This window comes from Rhineura floridana, chromosome 15, assembly GCF_030035675.1.
Source record: "Rhineura floridana isolate rRhiFlo1 chromosome 15, rRhiFlo1.hap2, whole genome shotgun sequence".
Lineage (NCBI taxonomy): Eukaryota > Metazoa > Chordata > Lepidosauria > Squamata > Rhineuridae > Rhineura > Rhineura floridana.
In genome coordinates, this window is record NC_084494.1 from 15,431,934 (window position 1) to 15,450,928 (window position 18,995).

The window sequence follows — 18,995 nt, forward strand, 5'->3', positions numbered from 1 at the left end:
CAATTTGGTTAAAGTGTTGTTTTCATAGGGTCTTACGCCACATTCACATCATACATTTATTCCACTATTATTCCACATTAAACAGTTACGGCTTCCCCCAAAGATTCCTGGGAAGTGTAGTTTGCAAAGGGTGCTAAGGGTTGTTAGGAGACCCCCTTATTCTCCTCACAGAGCTACAGTTCCCTGGGAAGAGGGGCTGACTGTTAAACCATGTAGGGAATTGTAGCTCTGTGGGGAGAACAAGTCTCTTCTTAGCACCCTTTGCCAACTACACTTCCCAGTGTTTTAGGGGGGAAGCTATGACTGTTTAAAATGAAATAACAGTGGAATAAATGAATGGCATGAATGTGGCCTTAGTTTAACATTAATAGCTGAATATAAGCTGCTGTCATTTAAAGTGTCACTAACAAAATGTATATTCACTGTAAGATAAAGCGCTATTTCAAAGTAGCCAGAAAAACTTCTGCTCCTAATACAGTAATCTCATAATAAATAAGGGCAAATACCTTTGTTAAATATAATATCTGTATCTGACTGGCTTTGTACCACACAGTTACCAGGTTATTGGGAAGTGAAGAGTACAGAGGGAATAAGTGAGGCTAAATGGTGGCAGCAGCACGGGTTTAGGAGAACCATTGGAGTGGGAGGTAGGTTCTGTTATTATCAAATATGTAAGTAAGTGCCCCCCCCCATTCTCCATCCACATTTTATAATACAGGACCTCAGAGCATGCAATTTATTAGTGCAGCAAAAAAAGTATGTGTGGGAAGCTGAAGGGTTAATGTGGGCCCATGGCAGGCCTAAAAGTTTGCGAGGGGGTGCCAAAAAAAGTAGGGAGGAGATTTACCCCCATAATATATTTATTGTTAAAAAAAACATTAGTGGGAGGCAGAAACCTTTTTGTAGAGGTGTCCCCCCCGCACGGCCTCCCCAGCCCTGGGTTAATGCTCTCTGCAGAAATGTGGGAAGGGTTTTGGGGGGTTTTAAATAAAGACTGTGGCATGGGAGGGGTTAATGACAGCCTGCAGGGGCAGTTCAGAAAGGGTTAAGGCAGGGTGGTTGGGGGGAGGGAGCGGGTTTGTGTCTTCCTGCCCTGACAGCCCATATTTACCAGCCAGAGCACTGCAGCAGTTGCTGAGTTCACTCTGGTGGTCAGGCCAGCCGGCAGGCACGGCAGGCACGCTTTTGCTGGATGGGAGAAGCGGCAGCTTGAAGGCTCACCGATGTTGTCATGCCTTTGGCCGGGGTTGAAAGGTGCGTGTGCTTCTCTGGGGATAGTCACACCTGCCTCTAGAGGCTGCATCCAGTTAGCCAAGGTGATGGGGGAACCGAGGATGCTTGCTGCCTTATCCTGAGTGAAACCTGAGGTGGCCTATCTAGCTCAGTATTGTCTACACTGACTGGCAACGGCACTCCAGGGTTTCTGACCAGGGGTACATTCTCAACTCTACCTGGAGATGCCGGGGATTGGACCTGGGGAACCTACTGCATACAAAGCAGATGGTTTGGGAGCAGACCCCTAATAGTTCTGGGGGCAGGGGCGGTGTGCTTAAGAGTTTGTGTATGGGTGCACACTTAATGCCTTTGGATGAACAGCTGATCTTCCTGCTCTGGGGGGGGGGGAAATACTAAAAGGAGTGTTGTGGTTCTTTATGAATTTGAATGAAATGTAGAGTTTCCATCTCAATGAACGCTTTCCCCACCCCCCACTTCCCAAAAAGGAGTCTTGTCCTGTAACGGATACATAACCTTTGGTAGACTAAATGGGGAGGTTCAGATACTGGATTTTATGGGTACCAGGTGAAGAACTTGTTTTCTCTGAGCTGTTCGATTTCAGGGGCATGTCTATTCAGACATGTGCGTGTCTATTCAGAAGTAAGCCCCACTGAGCTCAATGGGGCTTACTCCTAGGAAACTGTGTGTACAGGGCTGTGGCTGTGATTTATTTGATCCTTGCTGATGTGGTTGTGTGTTTGCTTTGTTATGTCGGCGTTGTTGCTCTTATAGATTCTGCTGCATCTAGTCTGTCTGTCTTTTTAATTTTTTTATTCATTTTGGAAAAATAAATCATACATCCAATCATACAACATATATGTAGAATAATATTTCCTGCAATTTAATATACAAGCAAATAATAAGTTGTTATTATTTGGTCACCTTTATAAGTTCCATTAATTTTGAAAAGCCTTGGGAACCTAGTTTTTATTGTCTGCTCTTAGCTTCTTCAACACTCTCAAGCCCCCTCACAACGTTAAGGTGTGCATCCTAGAGGGGATCTGCTACATTAATATATGTAGTAAAGCTCCTCCACTCTGCCACAAAAGAATTTTTACATTTCTGTCCTTTCACCATCTTTACCTTCTGCTTTTGTCTATCTTTTAACTTTTTTATATATATTTTGAAATGATATAAATCCCTGCAGTCAGTGGATAAATCCCACTTCATAAATTTGAGGATGACACTTTTTATGTATGCGAGAAAACAGAGTTTAGTCCACAGGAGCTTCAGATACAACAATAGATCTGTAAAGCTATCATCTTCATTAGGAAAGGGCTGTACATAGCGGTTTAGCATGCAGAAGATCCTAGCTTCAATCCTTGGCATCTCCAGACAGGGCTGGGAGTGTCCCCCACCTGAAACCTGCCAGTTGCTGCCAGTTGTGTAGACAATACTGAGCTAGATGGGCCCAGTGGTCTGACTCAATATAAGCAAGCTTCCTATGTGCCTAATGCCACCAGACTCTTTTTTTTAATTTTTCCTGTTAGAAACAGAACTCCACAAACCATCTTCTTTGTTAACAGGTATTTCCCATGGTTAGCAGCCTGCAAACTGGAATTTCTCTTTTCCCCATGAGCCTCCTCTGGCTAGAATGGCGCTTTGAGTTCTTCTCTGTTCTCAGCCTGCTACACGTAGCTATCCCATTTGGTCAGGGCTGCCCTGTAGTTAAAAATCCATCTCTGGAGGGTGTGCCCCAGCCAGGGCGGAGAGTAACTGCTTGCCCCAGGCGTGCTTATTTATAGCTGTGGATTCAAGAGGCAAAAAGTTCAGCAGTAATTTGGGTCTTGTTTTGTAGCTTGGAGGATGACTTTTTCCCCCCTGGCACCGAAAGCTGGCTGAGGGTCCCAGAGATGGGTCTTCTCCTCTTAGGGTCATTCTACAAATTGTATGGCAGCACAGATACGTTTTGAATTCTAATTTATTGGTATAAGTATTTCTGTACTGCCATATAACACAGCAGGATGGTGTACAACATTAAAACATAAAACACAATAAAAAATGCTACAGCTAATCATTAAACATCTATAAATTAAACATCTATAAAGACCTGTCAGCATAAAAAGGTCTTCAAGAGTCAAAAGTGAGGATGTCTGCCAAATCTCTGCTGGAAGAGTGTTCCACAGCATATGACCAATGACATTAAACACCTGACTTCTGGTTGAGACCAATAACAGCGCTCCTTTAGGTGATCTCAGTGATCAGGCTGAGATATAAGAGCTCAGGAGGCCCTGAAGGAATCCAGGACCCAAATTGTTCAGGGCTTTGTATATCAACACCAGAACCTTGAACCTGGCCTGGAAGGATATGGGCAGCCAGTGCAGATGTTTAAGCAGAGGCGTCACATGCTGTTGGCTGTCTGCCCCCATCAGCAGTCTTGCCACTAAATCTTGCACCAGCTGGAGCTTCCAGATCAGTCTCAGGGGCAGCCCCACATAGAGTGCATTGCAGTAATCCAGCCTCAAGGTTACCAATGCATGGAACTGTCAGTGGGTAAACCAATTACAGGCAGCTACAACCAATCCTGCCTGTCTGGGTGGAACTATTTGAGATCCATGTTTCCTAACAAGTGTTTTGCTTCATTCATACGGTCCACTTTTAAGTGTTTACTTAAAAAAAGAAATAGGTATACACCTAGAAGCATATGAATTCAGAGATGGCTCTAGGTTTGAGCACAAAGTGTAGCGGCAGCACTGAGTGGCCAGGTCTAATCACCCATTAAATTTCCCACAGTGTCCCAGAACTAGCCTTGCTCAGGGGTATTGTGGGAAATTAAAAGGGTGGCTAGAAAAAGGTGATTGGTGCTGCTCGGAGTGATGGGACAGGAACAAAAACTGGGATGGGGGGGACGGACAGGCATTGGAATTAGACCCTGTCAGGTCATTCTATTGGTTAAGAGCTGTAGAACATGCTTTGCATGAAGATCGTCTCAGGTTCTGTCCCTGGCATCTCTGAGTAGACCTGGGAATCTACCCTGTCTGAAGCTACTGCCAGTTGGGATGGACAGTGCTAAGCCAGATAGTGCTTCACATACATTAGCTTGGAAATCCTGCCAACAACCCTTCAAGGGACGCTGTGTATTATTCCCCTGGGTTGAGGGGAAGTAAAGCACAAGATGAAAGACAACAGCTTACCCAAAGTTACCCACTGAACCAGACTTTTTGCAGTTTGGAAAGTGACAGGAAATCCTCTGAACGTATGGTATGAATTATTAACAGGAAGGCCTTAAACACTCCACAAACAAATTGGTAGAAATGCTTATCGTCGTTTAACCGTCCAGCAAACGCGTCAGCATGAATGTTCAATAAAGACAGGATATGATCTAACCTCGGCTGGGCAAGATTGTGCAAGCAAATCAGAATGCATGCTAAATAAATAGGTCATCTGGAGGGACCCTGGAGGTCTGTTGGCTACTAGCCATGATGTTTATGCTCTCTCCCCGCTGTTGGAGGCAGTACGCTGGAATACCAGCTGCTGGAAACCGCAGGAGGGGAGAGTGCTCTTGTGCTCAGGTCTTGCTTGTGGGCTTCCCATTGGCCACTGTGAGTACAGGATGCTAGACTAGATGGGCCATTGACCTGATCTAGCAGGCTTTTCATCTGTTCTTAAGCATGGGAATGGGAGTGGGGCTGAGGAAGAATGGTCCAAAGAGCACTGTCTCCATCAAACCCCACCAACAACAACATCTGCCACCTGAAGTGGTCACCTCACTCTGCCTAATAGTAAGGCTGGCCCTGCAGGACAAGGAAAGGGGCCCAGATTAGGGGCTGTCCATAGGGATTTTGGTCTTTCCCAGGGTATGCAGTTTCCCTCTTTGCACTGATAACTGTGCACACTTAGGCTGCATCCATACCATACATTTAAAACTATTGTTGTTGTTATTAGTCACTTTTTTTCCAGAAAAGTGAAACTCAAAGCAACTTAAAAAAAAAAAAAGCATTTAAAACAGTGTCAAAACAAGTATAAATGCAAGTGCATGACAAAGAATCCTGGGAACTGTAGTTTTTTAAGGATACTGGGAATTGTAGCTCTGTTAGAGGTAAACTACAGTTCCCAGGATTCTTTGGGGGAAGTTGTGTGCTTAAAATATATGGTGTGTACACAGCCTTAGTACTGTTACTAATAAACTCTTTTTTTTAAAAAAAGCACCCAAAGGATGTGCACACAGAGAGTAAACTAAAAAGTTGCTCAAGGGAAAGAGGCAGTGGGCAGCAGTGGGTAGTAGACGACTCAGGAAACAGCTGGTCTGTTTGCTACAACAAGGTATGGAGCAATGGGGACAGCCAGTGGGCTTCCTCTTCTCTTGCAATAAGCTCTTGGTAAGCTATGGGAAAGTGGTTCGGCAGGACTGTGCAAGGATTAACATTTGATGCACACACTGGATGTCTCAAGTTGCCAGACTGTTGCTCAACCCACTTGCAAACGCTCTGTTTGAAGCCTGTCCACTTGGATGGACATTTGATGGCCCTATTAGTAATGTAGTTTGGTGGCAGAATAAATGCTCTCTGCATATGAGGCTTCTCCTTTGATTTTCCTCCGTGCCCACAATTGAAGAGTCTTGAGCAACAAGGATGGGGGAAATGCTCACCTGATTCATGGAGGGCTACATTTGAGAACTTGTGTCCACAGGAAGTTTAGACCATTAGTCCACATTGCTCAGCACTATCTGCACTGATTGGTAATGGCTCTTCAGAGTTTCAGGCAGGGGTTTTTCCAAGTCCTGCCTGGAGATGCCAAGGAATGAACCTGAGATTTTAAAAATAGATTTATTTAAAGCATTTTTAGCCAGCTCTTCAGTAGCAAAGGCTCCCAAAGAAGTTTACAAAGATCAGCCATAAGTCCTTGCCCTCAGGCTTACAATCTAAAAGACATAACACAAAAGGAAAAGGGATTGGGATGGAAGAGGGGCAAAGCAAACTCAGGCACCGATTCTTAAAGTTCTGTAGCAGTCATTGTAATGTGCGGCTAGAATGGAAACGGTTCAAAGAGAGGAGGAGTCCAAACTTGTTGATGGAGTGGCCTGCTTCCCTTCTTTCCCTCTGCTGTGGCCTAACAGAATAGCTGCTGCCACGTGACAACTGATGGAGTTACTTTTGCATGCAAAGAATGTGCTCTGCCACGTAGCTACATCCCTTCCCAATCTGGTTTGGCAGTACTGGATCAGATGTACGGTGCTTCTTGTCTGGCCCAGAGGATTTTCACATATGAACATTACAGTCTCTTTGGGTGTTTCTCATGCCATTTGTTCCATAGATAAAGCGGGCAGTGATGGCTGGTGGCTCCATGTCAGTGGGGCGGCGGAGTCCACTCAGGGTTTTAGTCCAACCTTCAAAGGAGCTGTCCAAAGTGCTTAAACTCCTCAAAAGTTCAGACTGAAAGTAGGACAGAAGGCCACAAAAAACTGGGGGGGGATGGGGGGAATTAGGGAGTCTCAGCAGTCCACAAAAAAAAACTTTTGGCGTCACTGCAGGGAATCCATAGGAGTAGTCAAAAATATTTTTAGAAACTTGACACTTTTTATGTATTTTTAAATGACAAATATTGGGCCCCACAAAAAATCTCAGAAAGGGGGAATGTGGCCTGTGGTTAACTACGCCTGCTTTATGGGGAGGGAAATGGCATTCAGTACATGATCACTGGTACTTTTGTTAAATAATATTGCTTCATGCCTTTTCTTTAAAGTAGGAGATGGCCAACAGTCTTTGCAGACTTTGAAGAGTACTATATGGGCATGGCTAAAGGTAGTGAGTGAGGCTATCAAGCTTGTAGGTCTGAGGTAGGATTCTCGCTTTGGGTGCAAAAAAGTCCTGGGTTCAATTCCCAGATGGGCGCATGCAATCAGGAAAAGAGCCACACCTTTAAATAACTTATCTGAGAAAGGGACCATAACTCGGTGGCAGAACATCTGCTTTGGATGCAGAAGGTCCCAGGTTCAGTCACAGTATCTCCATTTAAAAGGATCTTGGGTACCAGATAGGAATGGGAAAGTAATTTGATTCAGTTTGTGTTTACAGCCGAATCTTTCAAATTTACAGTTTCTAATATGAAAGCCGAAACACAGCTATCCTTCAAAATTTGCACTTCCCAGAATTTTGTGATGCCGTTCTCCAACCAAGCAGTGTTTATAAATTGCATCTAGTAGGAGAAGGTGTGCATAAAAACAAATATAATAGTTACATGAAATTGCATTATATTGGGAGAAATTGTTTGCAAAAGTGTGTACATTAGTCAAAACTGCATACAAAAATGTGTTTATGAGGAGAAATGCACAGTAAGATGTTGAAGAATTTTCATGAGGATTTAAAATAAATAAATAAATAGTGGATCGCTGCAAAAATGCAGAAAACTGAATGTAAGATTGGAAAAAATGAGAAACAGAGAGAACCGAAATCAACGGCTCCTTCCCTCCCTACTCCTCACAGAGCTATACTTCCCATCACCCTTAACAAACAACAGTTTCCAGGGTTCGTTAGGGGAAGCCATGTGCTGTAAATGTGATTTAGATGTATGGTGTGGCTATGACCATTCCAAGCTCAGTCACCAGTATCTGTAGTGAAAAGGATCTTAGGTTTACCAGGTGATGTTTGGTAGGACCTCTGCCTAAGATGGTGGAGAGCAACTTGCCAGCCAAAATACTTACAACTAGATGGACGGTTGGTTGATCTGGCGTTAGGCAGCATCCTCTGTTCCTAACAGTAGTTGCAAACGTGTCCCCCCCCCCCACTTAACACCACACGTTCACATCATTTGCATACAGCAAGTGGCCAAGTGTGCTTAGGTGAGGTTTCTTTTTTCTTTGCTTCTGAGGACTCTTAAGTCTGTTTGGATTAATGTAGCAGGAAATACCAGGTGCATTTCCCAGAGACAAATGGCTCTGGGCCACTTTGCATGTGCCAAATACTTGGGGTGTGAATCCAATTTAGTGCTCTATTGGCTTCTGATCATTCCCTCTGTACGATGAAGTGGGTCTTGCCCTGAACCATTTGTGACTCTCCTACTAGAAAAGTAACCGTCTGTGATTTCTTGGTGAGAGGGGAGTGGAGGAGGAGGCGGCATTTACCACCTCGGTACTGAGGGCCCTTTCACACAGTCAGTGATTCTCTGGCTTTCTGCCCCTTTGCCCATTCCTACCCCATCTCAATAGGGTGTGTGTCCTCTATTCTGAAAGACCATCAATGGCTAGTGAGAGGGGGGGAGAAGAGGTGAAGACCCTACATCGTGCATTTGTTTTTTTTTTAAGTATCTGTGGTCCATTGCCATGACAGACCCTATTTAGTATCTTCCTGAGCGCAGGGAATGATTAACTAGGCAAAACCAAGGGAATCTTTGCCTTGTCAACGCTCTTTTTTATTGTTGCTCTTGTGTATGCATAGGGATTGTTTGTGGTTTGCACACACAGAGGCACAAATTAGCTTGGGAGAAATTATTTGGGAGCAGGAAGTAACCTGAAGGGAAAAGGTCACTGTAGGACAACTGAAATTAGGAATGTAGGCAGCTGCCTTGTACTGAGTCAGACACTTCTATCTAGCTCAGTATTGCCTACACTGACCGGCAGTGGCTCTCCAGGGTTTCAGACAGGGTTTCAGGTCTCCTACCTGGAAATGCCAGGGATTGACCCTGGGCCCACTACCACTGAGCTGTGGCCCTTCTCCATTGAATTAAAAGAATCATTAAGGCATATCCAACCAACCTTGTTGGAAGATAGTCAAGAAATCAGAAGAAGGCTAGGACTGGGGAGGGCAGCTATGAGAGAAATAGAAAAGGTCCTCATATGCAAAGATGTATCACTGAACACTAAAGTCAGGATCGTTCAGATCATGGAATTCCAGATCTCTATGTATGGATGTGAAAGTTGGACAGTGAAAAAAGCAAATAAGAGAAAAATCAACTCATTTGAAATGTGGTGTTGGAGGAGAGCTTTGCGCATACCATGGACTGCGAAAAAGACAATAATTGGGTGTTAGAACAAATAAAACCAGAACTATCACTAGAAGCTAAAATTATGAAACTGAGGTTATCCTACTTTGAACACATCCTGAGAAGACATGATTCACTAGAAAAGACAATAATGCTGGAAAAAACAGAAGGGAGTGGAAAAAGAGGAAGACCAAATAAGAGATGGATTGATTCCATAAAGGAAGCCACAGACCTGAACTTACAAGATCTGAACAGGGTGGTTCATGACAGATGCTATTGGAGGTTGCTGATTCATAGGATCGCCATAAGTCATAATCGACGTGAAGGCATATAACCACCACAACAAAACCTCTAACCTGTATATTTGCATAAAATATACATTAAAATTACTGATAAAATCGACTTGAAGGCACATAACAACAACAAATGTGGTATAGTCCATTGTACCACCTCAAAGCCTCTACTGCCTGTCAAGGCTGAGCCATATGCAGCTGTCAGAGGGGAGCCAGGGAGTCAGTCAGAGCCAAGGGACACAGAGATATATACATAAGACCCAGAGAGACCCACACTAGAAGCTTGTTATAGCCCTTCCTGTCCAGGATGACCCAATGACCAGCCTGGAGAGGCCAGTCCAGAGCCTGAGAATACTTTGGTCACATCCACACCGTCCAGTTAAAGCACATTTCAAGCACATGGCTTCCCTCAAAGAATCCTGGAAACTGTAGCTGTAGCTTCATGAGGGGTTTTCCCAGCACCCTTTACGGTTCTCAGGACTCTTTGGGGGAAGCCACTTGCTTTAAATGTATGATGTGGACGTGACCTCTATTGCTGGAAGATATTCCAAGCTGCAGTTCTGTGCTGACAGCTCACCACATTGGGGTGGCGTGGGGGAGTAGTTACACCCAGAACCAAAGGTTCCTAGTTCTAGCCCTGGTAGCCGCCTCATTCTGTATTATTGATTAGGGGCCCCTCCAGGGATCCTTTTCTTTAAATATGCATTCTTGATGACTTGGGCTCATGATGACATCCAGGCAGTTACACGCAATCCCATTTTCAAGACTCTTTGTGCCTGCCAAAGTTGCAGGGCTGGCATACTGCTGCATTTCCAATCAGGGCATGTCCCACAACATCTGGCTGAGGTTCTGTAACTTTTTATACTATAAATGTTCTGGGATTATTATTATTTTGTGCCACTTCTATTGCACCTTAGTGCAAGAGTGCCCCCTCCAGATGGCAATGATGCAGTAATGCTGTGGAAGCATCACAGAACCAATGAAGAGGAATGGCATCTGGATGATCCAGTTCAAATCCACCACTAATGCAATAAATGCATCAGTGACAAGCTGCCCTCACAGAAACACCAGTCTAGCAGTGCCCTAGGCAGCTTGGGTTAGCAGTCCTGGAATATGTCACGCCAATGAACTTCCAATTCTTCCATGCTCAGTCAGTGGATGACTGCATCCTGCTTATCAGGTTCTACCAGTGACCTGCCATATTTCCTCTGTGCCCCTCCCCTGGACTCATCAAGCTCTGCCCCGCTGGCCCTGAGATCAAAAGCTGTCCATCCTGTCCAAAAGCACCTCCTGAGTTTCTTGGCATTCCTTTCTGGAAAGGAAGCAGACACCGTGATCCAACCCAGGCTAAAACCCCTTTAGGAGTTGAGATTATTCCAGGCTGCATAGAAGAGAAGAAGAATCTATGACACCCCCATAGCTTTTTCCAACCTCCTGCTGTCTCTGCTTTCCTGCCACAGGCTTGGCTTCCCTGTTGTGACTTTGCCACTCGCTGCTTATAACCGACCGCCTGGAGGGTAGTGCAAGGTAGCCTTTTCATTAGCTGTGTTTGCTTTGTTCTGGGGACGTCTGAGACCATGGAGATAAGATTGCAGATTCCTCTATTTTTTCCTGCTTGGCTTCCTTTTGGAACCTCTGCAAAAAAATCACTGAGCCCATTTGACAACATGCCCAGCAGAGTTTCTTTTTCCTGGTCCCACTTCAAGTGTTGCTGTCTGGAGCCTGTCTTGGCTCTTGTCTGCACCTTCCTTGGGGCAGGTGTATTGACCTGGTTTTCAGATATTGAGGTCACATCCACACCATACATTTAAAGGACATTTATGCTCTAGTGACCTCTAGATTGGATTACTGTAATGCACTCTACGTGGGGCTGCTCTTGAAGACGGTTCGGAAGCTGCAGCTAGTGCAAAACGCAGCAGCCAGACTACTGACGAGGACCAAGTGGTCCTCACATATTACACCTGTTCTGGCCCGTTTGCACTGGTTGCCGATTTGTTTCCGGGCCAGATTCAAGGTGCTGGTATTGACCTATAAAGCCTTACACGGTGTGGGCCCGCAATATCTGATGGAACGCCTCTCCCGCTATGAACCTACCCGTACACTTCGTTCGACATCTAAGGCCCTCCTCTGAGTACCGTCTCACCGAGAGGCTCGGAGGGTAATGACAAGATCTAGGGCCTTTTCTGTGGTGGCCCCCGAATTGTGGAACAGTCTCCCCAAGGAGGTACGCCTGGCGCCTACACTGCTATCCTTTCGTCGCCAGGCTAAAACCTTCCTATTCTCCCAGGCATTTTAATATATTTCTATGTACTTTACTGTTTTAATGTTTTAGCTATGCTAATATCATTTAGTGTTATTATGAATTTGTATTTTTATCTGTGATTTTGTTCATTTATTGTATTATTGTATGTTGTACACTGCCCAGGGAGCCATTGGCTATGGGCGGTTTATAAATGAAATTAAATAAAACAAATAAATAAATAAATAAAGCACACTGCTTCCTCCAAAGAATCCTAGGAACTGTAGTTTACCCCTCCCAGAGCTACAATTCCCAGCACTAGGGATGGAAGGATCTGTTCGTTTGGGTCCTTTCCATTTCTAATTTTTCCAGTCTTAAATTTAGTTCTGCAGCAATCTGCAGTTTTTTTAAAAAAATCCTCATGAAAATTCTTCAGTGTTTTAGTCCATATTTGTCCTAATAAGCTCATTTTGTATGCGGTTTTGACTAATGTACACATTTTTTGCAATCATTTTCTCCTAATATAATGCATTTTTGTATATTTTCACAAATATATTCATTTTTATGCATGTTTCCCCCTAATATATGCATTTTTGTAAACATTGCTTGGTTGGAGAACTGCATCACAAGATTTGGATAAGTGCAAATATTGAAGGATGGCTATGTTTCAGTTTTCATATTGTTTTGGAAAGTGTGAATTTGACAGATGTGAACTGAACCAAAATTCTCCCCGTCCTTAATGTCAAATTATATTTTTTGCGTGTAACAAAGCCAACAGTAACACCCCCAAATCTGTATCAGTGAGCCATTTGAAGTTATTAAAATATTTTTATTTTGATACTACTTTTGCTATATAATTCCCAGTTGTAAAAATCTAATTTGGAAACTGTTTATTTACAAACACACAAACACACCATAGAGTGCAGAGTACATTTTTAGGAGCTACATAATATTGCAAATAATGAAAGATGTAGGTGTAAATTAATGGAAAATAACATAGCTTGCAATTTTGTTTGCAACTGACATATTTCCAAAATAAAATCTTATGGGTGTTGGTCCCATGGTTGTTTTAATAGGATTGCTTTATTGTGTCTTTTAATTATGGATGTTTGTATTTTAACATTTGTGTAACTGTTGTTCACACTTTGTAAAGTGTTTAGAAGCCTATTTTGGCATTAAGCTGTGGTAATTTAATTTAAAAAAATTAAAAAGGGTTCATGAGAGAGATGCTACAGGAGGATGGCCAGTAGCCATTTTGGGAAATGGCATTCACAGACATACGACAACCTGCTCATTATGTCTCCTACTCAATACATATTTTCATTCTAAATCAGGTGTAGGAAACCTTTGGCCCTCCTTATCTTGCTGTACTACAACTCCCATCAGCCCCATGGCCAGTGGACAGGGATGATGGGCTTTGTAGTTCAACAGCATCTGGAGGGTTCCCAACCCCTGTTCTAAATCATGTTTGTGTCATCCTTACATGGCCAAAATGTATAATCCATGCAGTTCTGGACACTAATAATTCCTATTGAACTAAGTGGGATTTTCTTCCAGGTAAGTACTCATACAACATTTCATGTCCTGGCCAATGTAACTGAGTCAGAACATGGCAAACTCCTGAATCTGTAATATGTCAGCAGTGTATCAAAGCATTCAACAGCAGCCCACTTCATTTTTTAAAAAAACTAATATAAAAATTATTATTATTATTATTATTATTATTATTAATTACATTTGTATACCGCCCCATAGCCAAAGCTCTCTGGGTGGTTTACAACAATTAAAAACATTAAAAACAAATATACAAACATACAACAGTTCTCATCATTCTAGAGTCATTTCCTACAAAATATATTCTGGGTTTGTATTATTTCACTAATCAACCACTTTCTCTGCTTCCAGAGCAACTGTTGACCTGTTGACACCCATCCAGCCCTCTACTCACAGCGTGGCTGAAATCTTAATGACAAGAAGTAGGAAGCTGGCTGCCATTGGAGTTCATCTGTAGATTCTGAAGGAGTAGCCAGAACCTAGAGTGATAAAACCATCAACTCTTGATCTAGAGCCCAGTTTAGAACAAAGCTCTGGCAACCACCGTTTGATATTGCAACGTCTCTTTGCCCCCTTGACGTGACTATCCTTCCAAAGCTGGTTTTGAAGGTTGCATGCAATATCCTGCTCTTGACCATTGTGGATATAAAATGAGGCCTCTGTCCCCAGGCGAAGGACTTTCCCCTCTTGGGCTGCTCAACCGAGGGCCAGGTTACCTCCGTAAGCAGCTGGAGGTGAGCACCGGGGGACGGACCCCAAGCGCAGTGGAAAGACTGGAGGCCGATAAGGCCAAATATGTCAAATCCCAGCAAGTGATCAACAGTCGTCAAGAGCCCGTATTGCTCTGCTACACCTTCCAGTCGTCCCCTTGCGGCAGGAGACCTTTGACCCTCCAGCAAAAAAATGAGTTCTTTCAGGTAGGCCAAGATGGCCTTGAGCTGAAGAAGCCGCCTCCTTCTCCTCAGTCACCCATTGCACGCAGAGGGGGTGGCAGGCGCATGCTGAGGCCTGATTCTCTTGTCATCTACCGGCAGAAACGAGACTGCTCAGTTGTCAACAAAGAGAACACCAAGGGTTACAGCCTAGTGAGATGGCTGTTTCAGGGGGCCCTGACTCTGAGAGATGGTCATAGTGCCTCCCCTTCCTCCAGGGGCATGTTGGGAGACGGGCAGCTGGAAGTCACACAAGAGGAGACTCCGATGGTTTGGGTGCCAGCAGAAAAGGAGGGAGCAAGAACTGTAAGTCCAGTAGACATTGTAGTGAGGACATCGGCGGGACATGCCTCTGAATGTAGCCTGGGACACCAGCCTAGCTCCCAGCTGGATATGGATCAAACCTCTTCCTCTGCGAGCCCAAGGCCAACGGACTCCAAGAGAGAGCTGGTGCTGAGTTACTCTCTCCCTCTCTCAGAGAAAGAGCGTTTTTTTAACTACTGCGGCTTGGACCGGAAGCTGGTGGAGGTTTTGGGAGCAGAGCAATTCAAACCCGGGAACTGGGAAACAGGACCCTCCTGCGTGCTCCTGGGAAGCATGGGGTCAGCCAGTTCTGAGGATGACTGTCTCTCCCTCAGCGAAGAGGAGGTGCCCGCTGAAGAGCTGGACGAGAAGCCACTCACTTCAGTCTCTGTTGTTGAGCGAAATGCCCGTGTCATTAAATGGCTGTACAGCTGCCAGCAGGCCCTGTCTGTGGCCAAAGAGTCCACAGTATGAACAGAAAAAATGCCTCAAATACAGTTCTTGTCACAAAGAGGGGAGGGCTGGCTGGTTGGGCCTCTGTGTCCCTGTAAACTTGCAAGGGCAGTCATGTGCCTGTGTGAGGGCCCAGTTCTTATTTTGGGGGAAAAGCAGCATTTCCTTCATGGGAAGCTGAGCAGGGAAAGACCGGATGTCTGTAGCCAGGAGTGGCCCTCACCGTGGCATTGAGGTGCAGGGTATATGTAGGACGGATGCTGTCAAACAGACCCATATTGACTGTATACATGAGAGAGCCTGTGTGGTGTAGTGGTTAGAGTGCTGGACTAGAGCCTGGGAGACCAGGGTTCAGATCCTTACTCAGATATGAAGGTCACTGGGCAACCTTGGGCCAGTCACTCTCTCGTAGCCTAAAATACCTCACAGGGTTGTTGTGAGGATAAAATGAGGAGGGTAAGAACCATGTGGGCCACCTTGAGCAGAAAGGAAAGGTGGGACATAAATGCAAATAATAAGAGACATATTGCCGTGGAGTTCTCCAGCTGTGAGTGGAGATTACCAACAGAAAGAGACCACATTCTACAAGAGAGGTGGGGAACCTGTGGCTCTCCAAATGTTGCTGGACTACAGCTCCCACAATCCCTGGCTCTGATGCGGGCTGATAGGAGCTGAAGTCCAACAATATCTGGAGGGCCATAGGTTTCCCATTCCTAGAGCGGGATAAATCTTTTCCTTTTCCTTCTACAGTTATCCAGAGTTGGTGTGGTATAGTGGTTAGAATGTTGGAATTGGACAAAGGAGGCTTGGGTTCAAATCCCCACATGGCATGAATCTCACTGGGGGGCTAGTCACATGCTTTCTGCCTAACCCACCTCACAGGGTTGTTATGAAGATACAACCAGATGGCATAACCTCCAAGTCCTATAGAGGAAGGATGCGATGCAGATGTGATTAACAGGAGATCATAAAGCCTTATTAGAACCCAGATATCCCATGGGATAACCTCCAGGTTCCATGAAGGATGTAATGAAAATGTTGATTAACAGGATACATAAGTAGTATCACTAATCGTTGCTCAGGCTTGGCCCATCTGTGTTTACGAGCAATCAGCTGTTGGGGAACATCTCCCCCCCCACACTGCTGGTGGGGTGCACACAAGTGTCAGTTCAGGCTGGGTGATTTTTGTGTGGTCTGGGCAAAACACTTTGTGGTTGCTAGACAAACAGAGATCTAACCTTTGGCACATACCCCTGGTGAGTCACTCCATGGAATGAAACCTGAGCCCTATCCATTCTGGCACAGTCTCTAAGGCAGGCTCCAGCCCTCTACCTGATTCCATTTCCTTGCATGCCTTCCTTTCTCAGATGTTCTCCAGATATTCAAAACCAAAATCACATTTGTATCCCTTTCCTTGGTTGCAAGACTAGCTGTGATGGCCCAAGGCTGATTGGGTTAGCTTTATGAATAGGTATTAAAAGATGAGCTCAACCTATTTGTCAGTAAACAGCTGTGAACATTAGAAGAGTCCTGCTGGATCAGGCCAAAGGCCCACCTAGTCCACCATCCTGTTCTCACTGTGGCCAGCCAGAGACCTATAGTAAGAGGGACCTGAGTGCAACAGCAACTCTCCCCACTTGTGATTCCCAGAAAATGGTATTCAGACACATATTGTCTCTGACAGTGGAGGTAGTACATATCCATTGTAGCTAACGGTCCACAGACTGATGACTTTTGAGGGACACTCCACAACTCTTGAGGCCAACTAATGCCTTCTTTGCAATTAAGAAATGTTACCCCATTTCTGAATTCTTAATAAAAGTGAAGCTTTTGAAGAATTGTTCCACCTCTGGTATTTTTGGCAGAAATGCCATAACAAGCCATCTCCTTCAACCATGAGTCCCTCAACTTCAGCATCTTCCCACAAAACTTGAGTGAAATAGTTATGACAATGGTCTGGTACTCTATGGTTTTCTGTGGGGTCCACAGGGGCAGACAGAAACATTGCATTGCTCGAGGTGAAGAAAAAGATGGCACTTATCCTTCCCCACTCCATATGCGGAACCTGACTGGATTGGCAAATGAATCTTACTCAACACTGAGGACGGGAACACATCTTCCACTGCACTTCAGGGCCTCAAAGTGGTGTCAGGGATGGTCAACTTTTTAGGGCAGTGGGCATTTTTGGATTCTTGAGAAAGTGCTGTGGGTGCCAATCACAACAGGGTTGTCTCCAATGCTAGTACTACTCAGAGTAGGCCTACTGAAGTTAATGGACATAACTAGTATGGAAATGGAAATGGACTGCCTTCAAGTTGATCCCGACTTATGGCGACCCTATGAATAGGGTTTTCATGGTAAGTGGTATTCAGAGAGGGTGTACCATTGCCTCCCTCTGAGGCTGACAGGCAGTGACTGGCCCAAGGTTACCCAGTGAGCTTTGTGGCTGTGTGGGGATTCGGACTCTGGTCTCCCAGGTCGTAGTCCGACACCTTAACCACTACACCACACTGGCTCTCTATAACTAATATAGGTTCATTAATTTCAGTGGGTCCACTCTGAGTAGAACTTAGTTGGATACAGCCCAAAATGGCTGCTGTGGGAACCAGGTGGAATGCAAAATGGCTGCTGTGGGTGAGTAGCATAACACAAAATGGATGCCACATCTGAAAGAGCAGAAAAAGAGTCAGGATCACAAAACAGGGTGGGCATACACACTCCTCCCATCAGCTACCCCATCAATGAGGGAAAAGGCACCTATAACCCTTGCTTTCAAAGAGAGGCTCTTTGCACCTCTCTTCTCTTCATAACTAATGGGAGGGTAGATTCCAATCCTGGGATCCAATGAAATGTGGGCATGTTTAATTAAGGGGGAGGGATTCATTGTAGGAGAGCTGAGTCTGTGCAAACAGGGACTGAGCAGGAAGAGCAAGCAGCCTGTCTTGCACTGTGGATTTTTGAGAGGATACGCGCTGAGACCTTTTACTGGCACCATTGGAATCACTGTGGATACATTGATGCTCACAGGCACCACATTGGTGACCCCTTGGCTAGTTTAAGGGACTGTAGGACTCTGCTCACGGCCGGAGTTCGATTCCAACGGAAGGAGGAAGTCGAATCTCCGGTAAAAGGGGTCAAGGTCCACTCAGCCTTCCATCCATCCGTGGTTGGTAAAATGAGTACCCGGCATATGCTGGGGGGTAAAGAAAGGCCGGGGAAGGAACTGGCAATCCCACCCCATATATATGGTCTGCCTAGTAAACGTTGCAAGACATCACCCTAAAAGTCGGAAATGACTCGCACTATAAGTGCGGGGACACCTTCACTTTTACTTTTTTAGGGCAGGAGATGTGGTACATCAAGCTCCATATGCCAACTTCTGACGGCCACCCCTCTGCATTTACTGATTTCAGGAGAACTCTGGAGTGGAATCACCAGCATGGAATAGGGTTTTTAATGCCTAATAAAAGCTGTTGAGTTGAGCACTCCCTTTGACTGCTCACTTGTATAAGGAAGAGAAGAGCAATGGGAATAGGAGCAGATCCCTTTGATGTACCCTGGCAGTGGAGACCAGCAGCTCTGATGTCAATGGGGTAGTAAATCTGCTCTGGATTTGAGTCTGAACTTTCAATGAGCAGTCCAAGGTGCTGAAATTAGCACTTGCCAAAACAATATGAGAACCACAACATTCATCATTTGAAATTCATTCTTATCTGAATTTTGCAAAGCAATTCTCCAACTTAACAATGTTTACAGAAATGCCTTGTTAGGGGAAAGTGTGCATCAAAATGAATATATTAATTAAAATAACATACAAAAATGTATGTTATTAGGAGAAATTGCTTCCAAAAATGTGTACGTTAGTCAAAACTAAATGCAAAAATGTGCTTGTTAGGAGAAACTTGCACTAAAATGCTGAAGAATTTTCATGAGGATCCCCCCCCCCAAATCACAAGTTGCTTCAGAAATGTGGAGAACTGAATTTAAGTTTGGGAAAAATGAGAAACTGAGAGAACTGAAACTGACAGA

General features: G+C 44.7%; 1 protein-coding gene across 1 annotated transcript; it reads left to right on the forward strand.

Annotated features, from left to right (window-relative positions):
* The first annotated feature begins 1,158 nt into the window (after window positions 1–1,158).
* FAM110D (family with sequence similarity 110 member D) lies at window positions 1,159–16,786 on the forward strand. The gene is made up of 2 exons (XM_061596621.1): window positions 1,159–1,254; window positions 13,630–16,786. Exon 2 carries the CDS (start codon window positions 13,893–13,895, stop codon window positions 14,985–14,987), a length of 1,095 nt encoding a protein of 364 aa, XP_061452605.1. The 5' UTR covers window positions 1,159–1,254; window positions 13,630–13,892; the 3' UTR covers window positions 14,988–16,786.
* The last annotated feature ends 2,209 nt before the right edge of the window (window positions 16,787–18,995 follow it).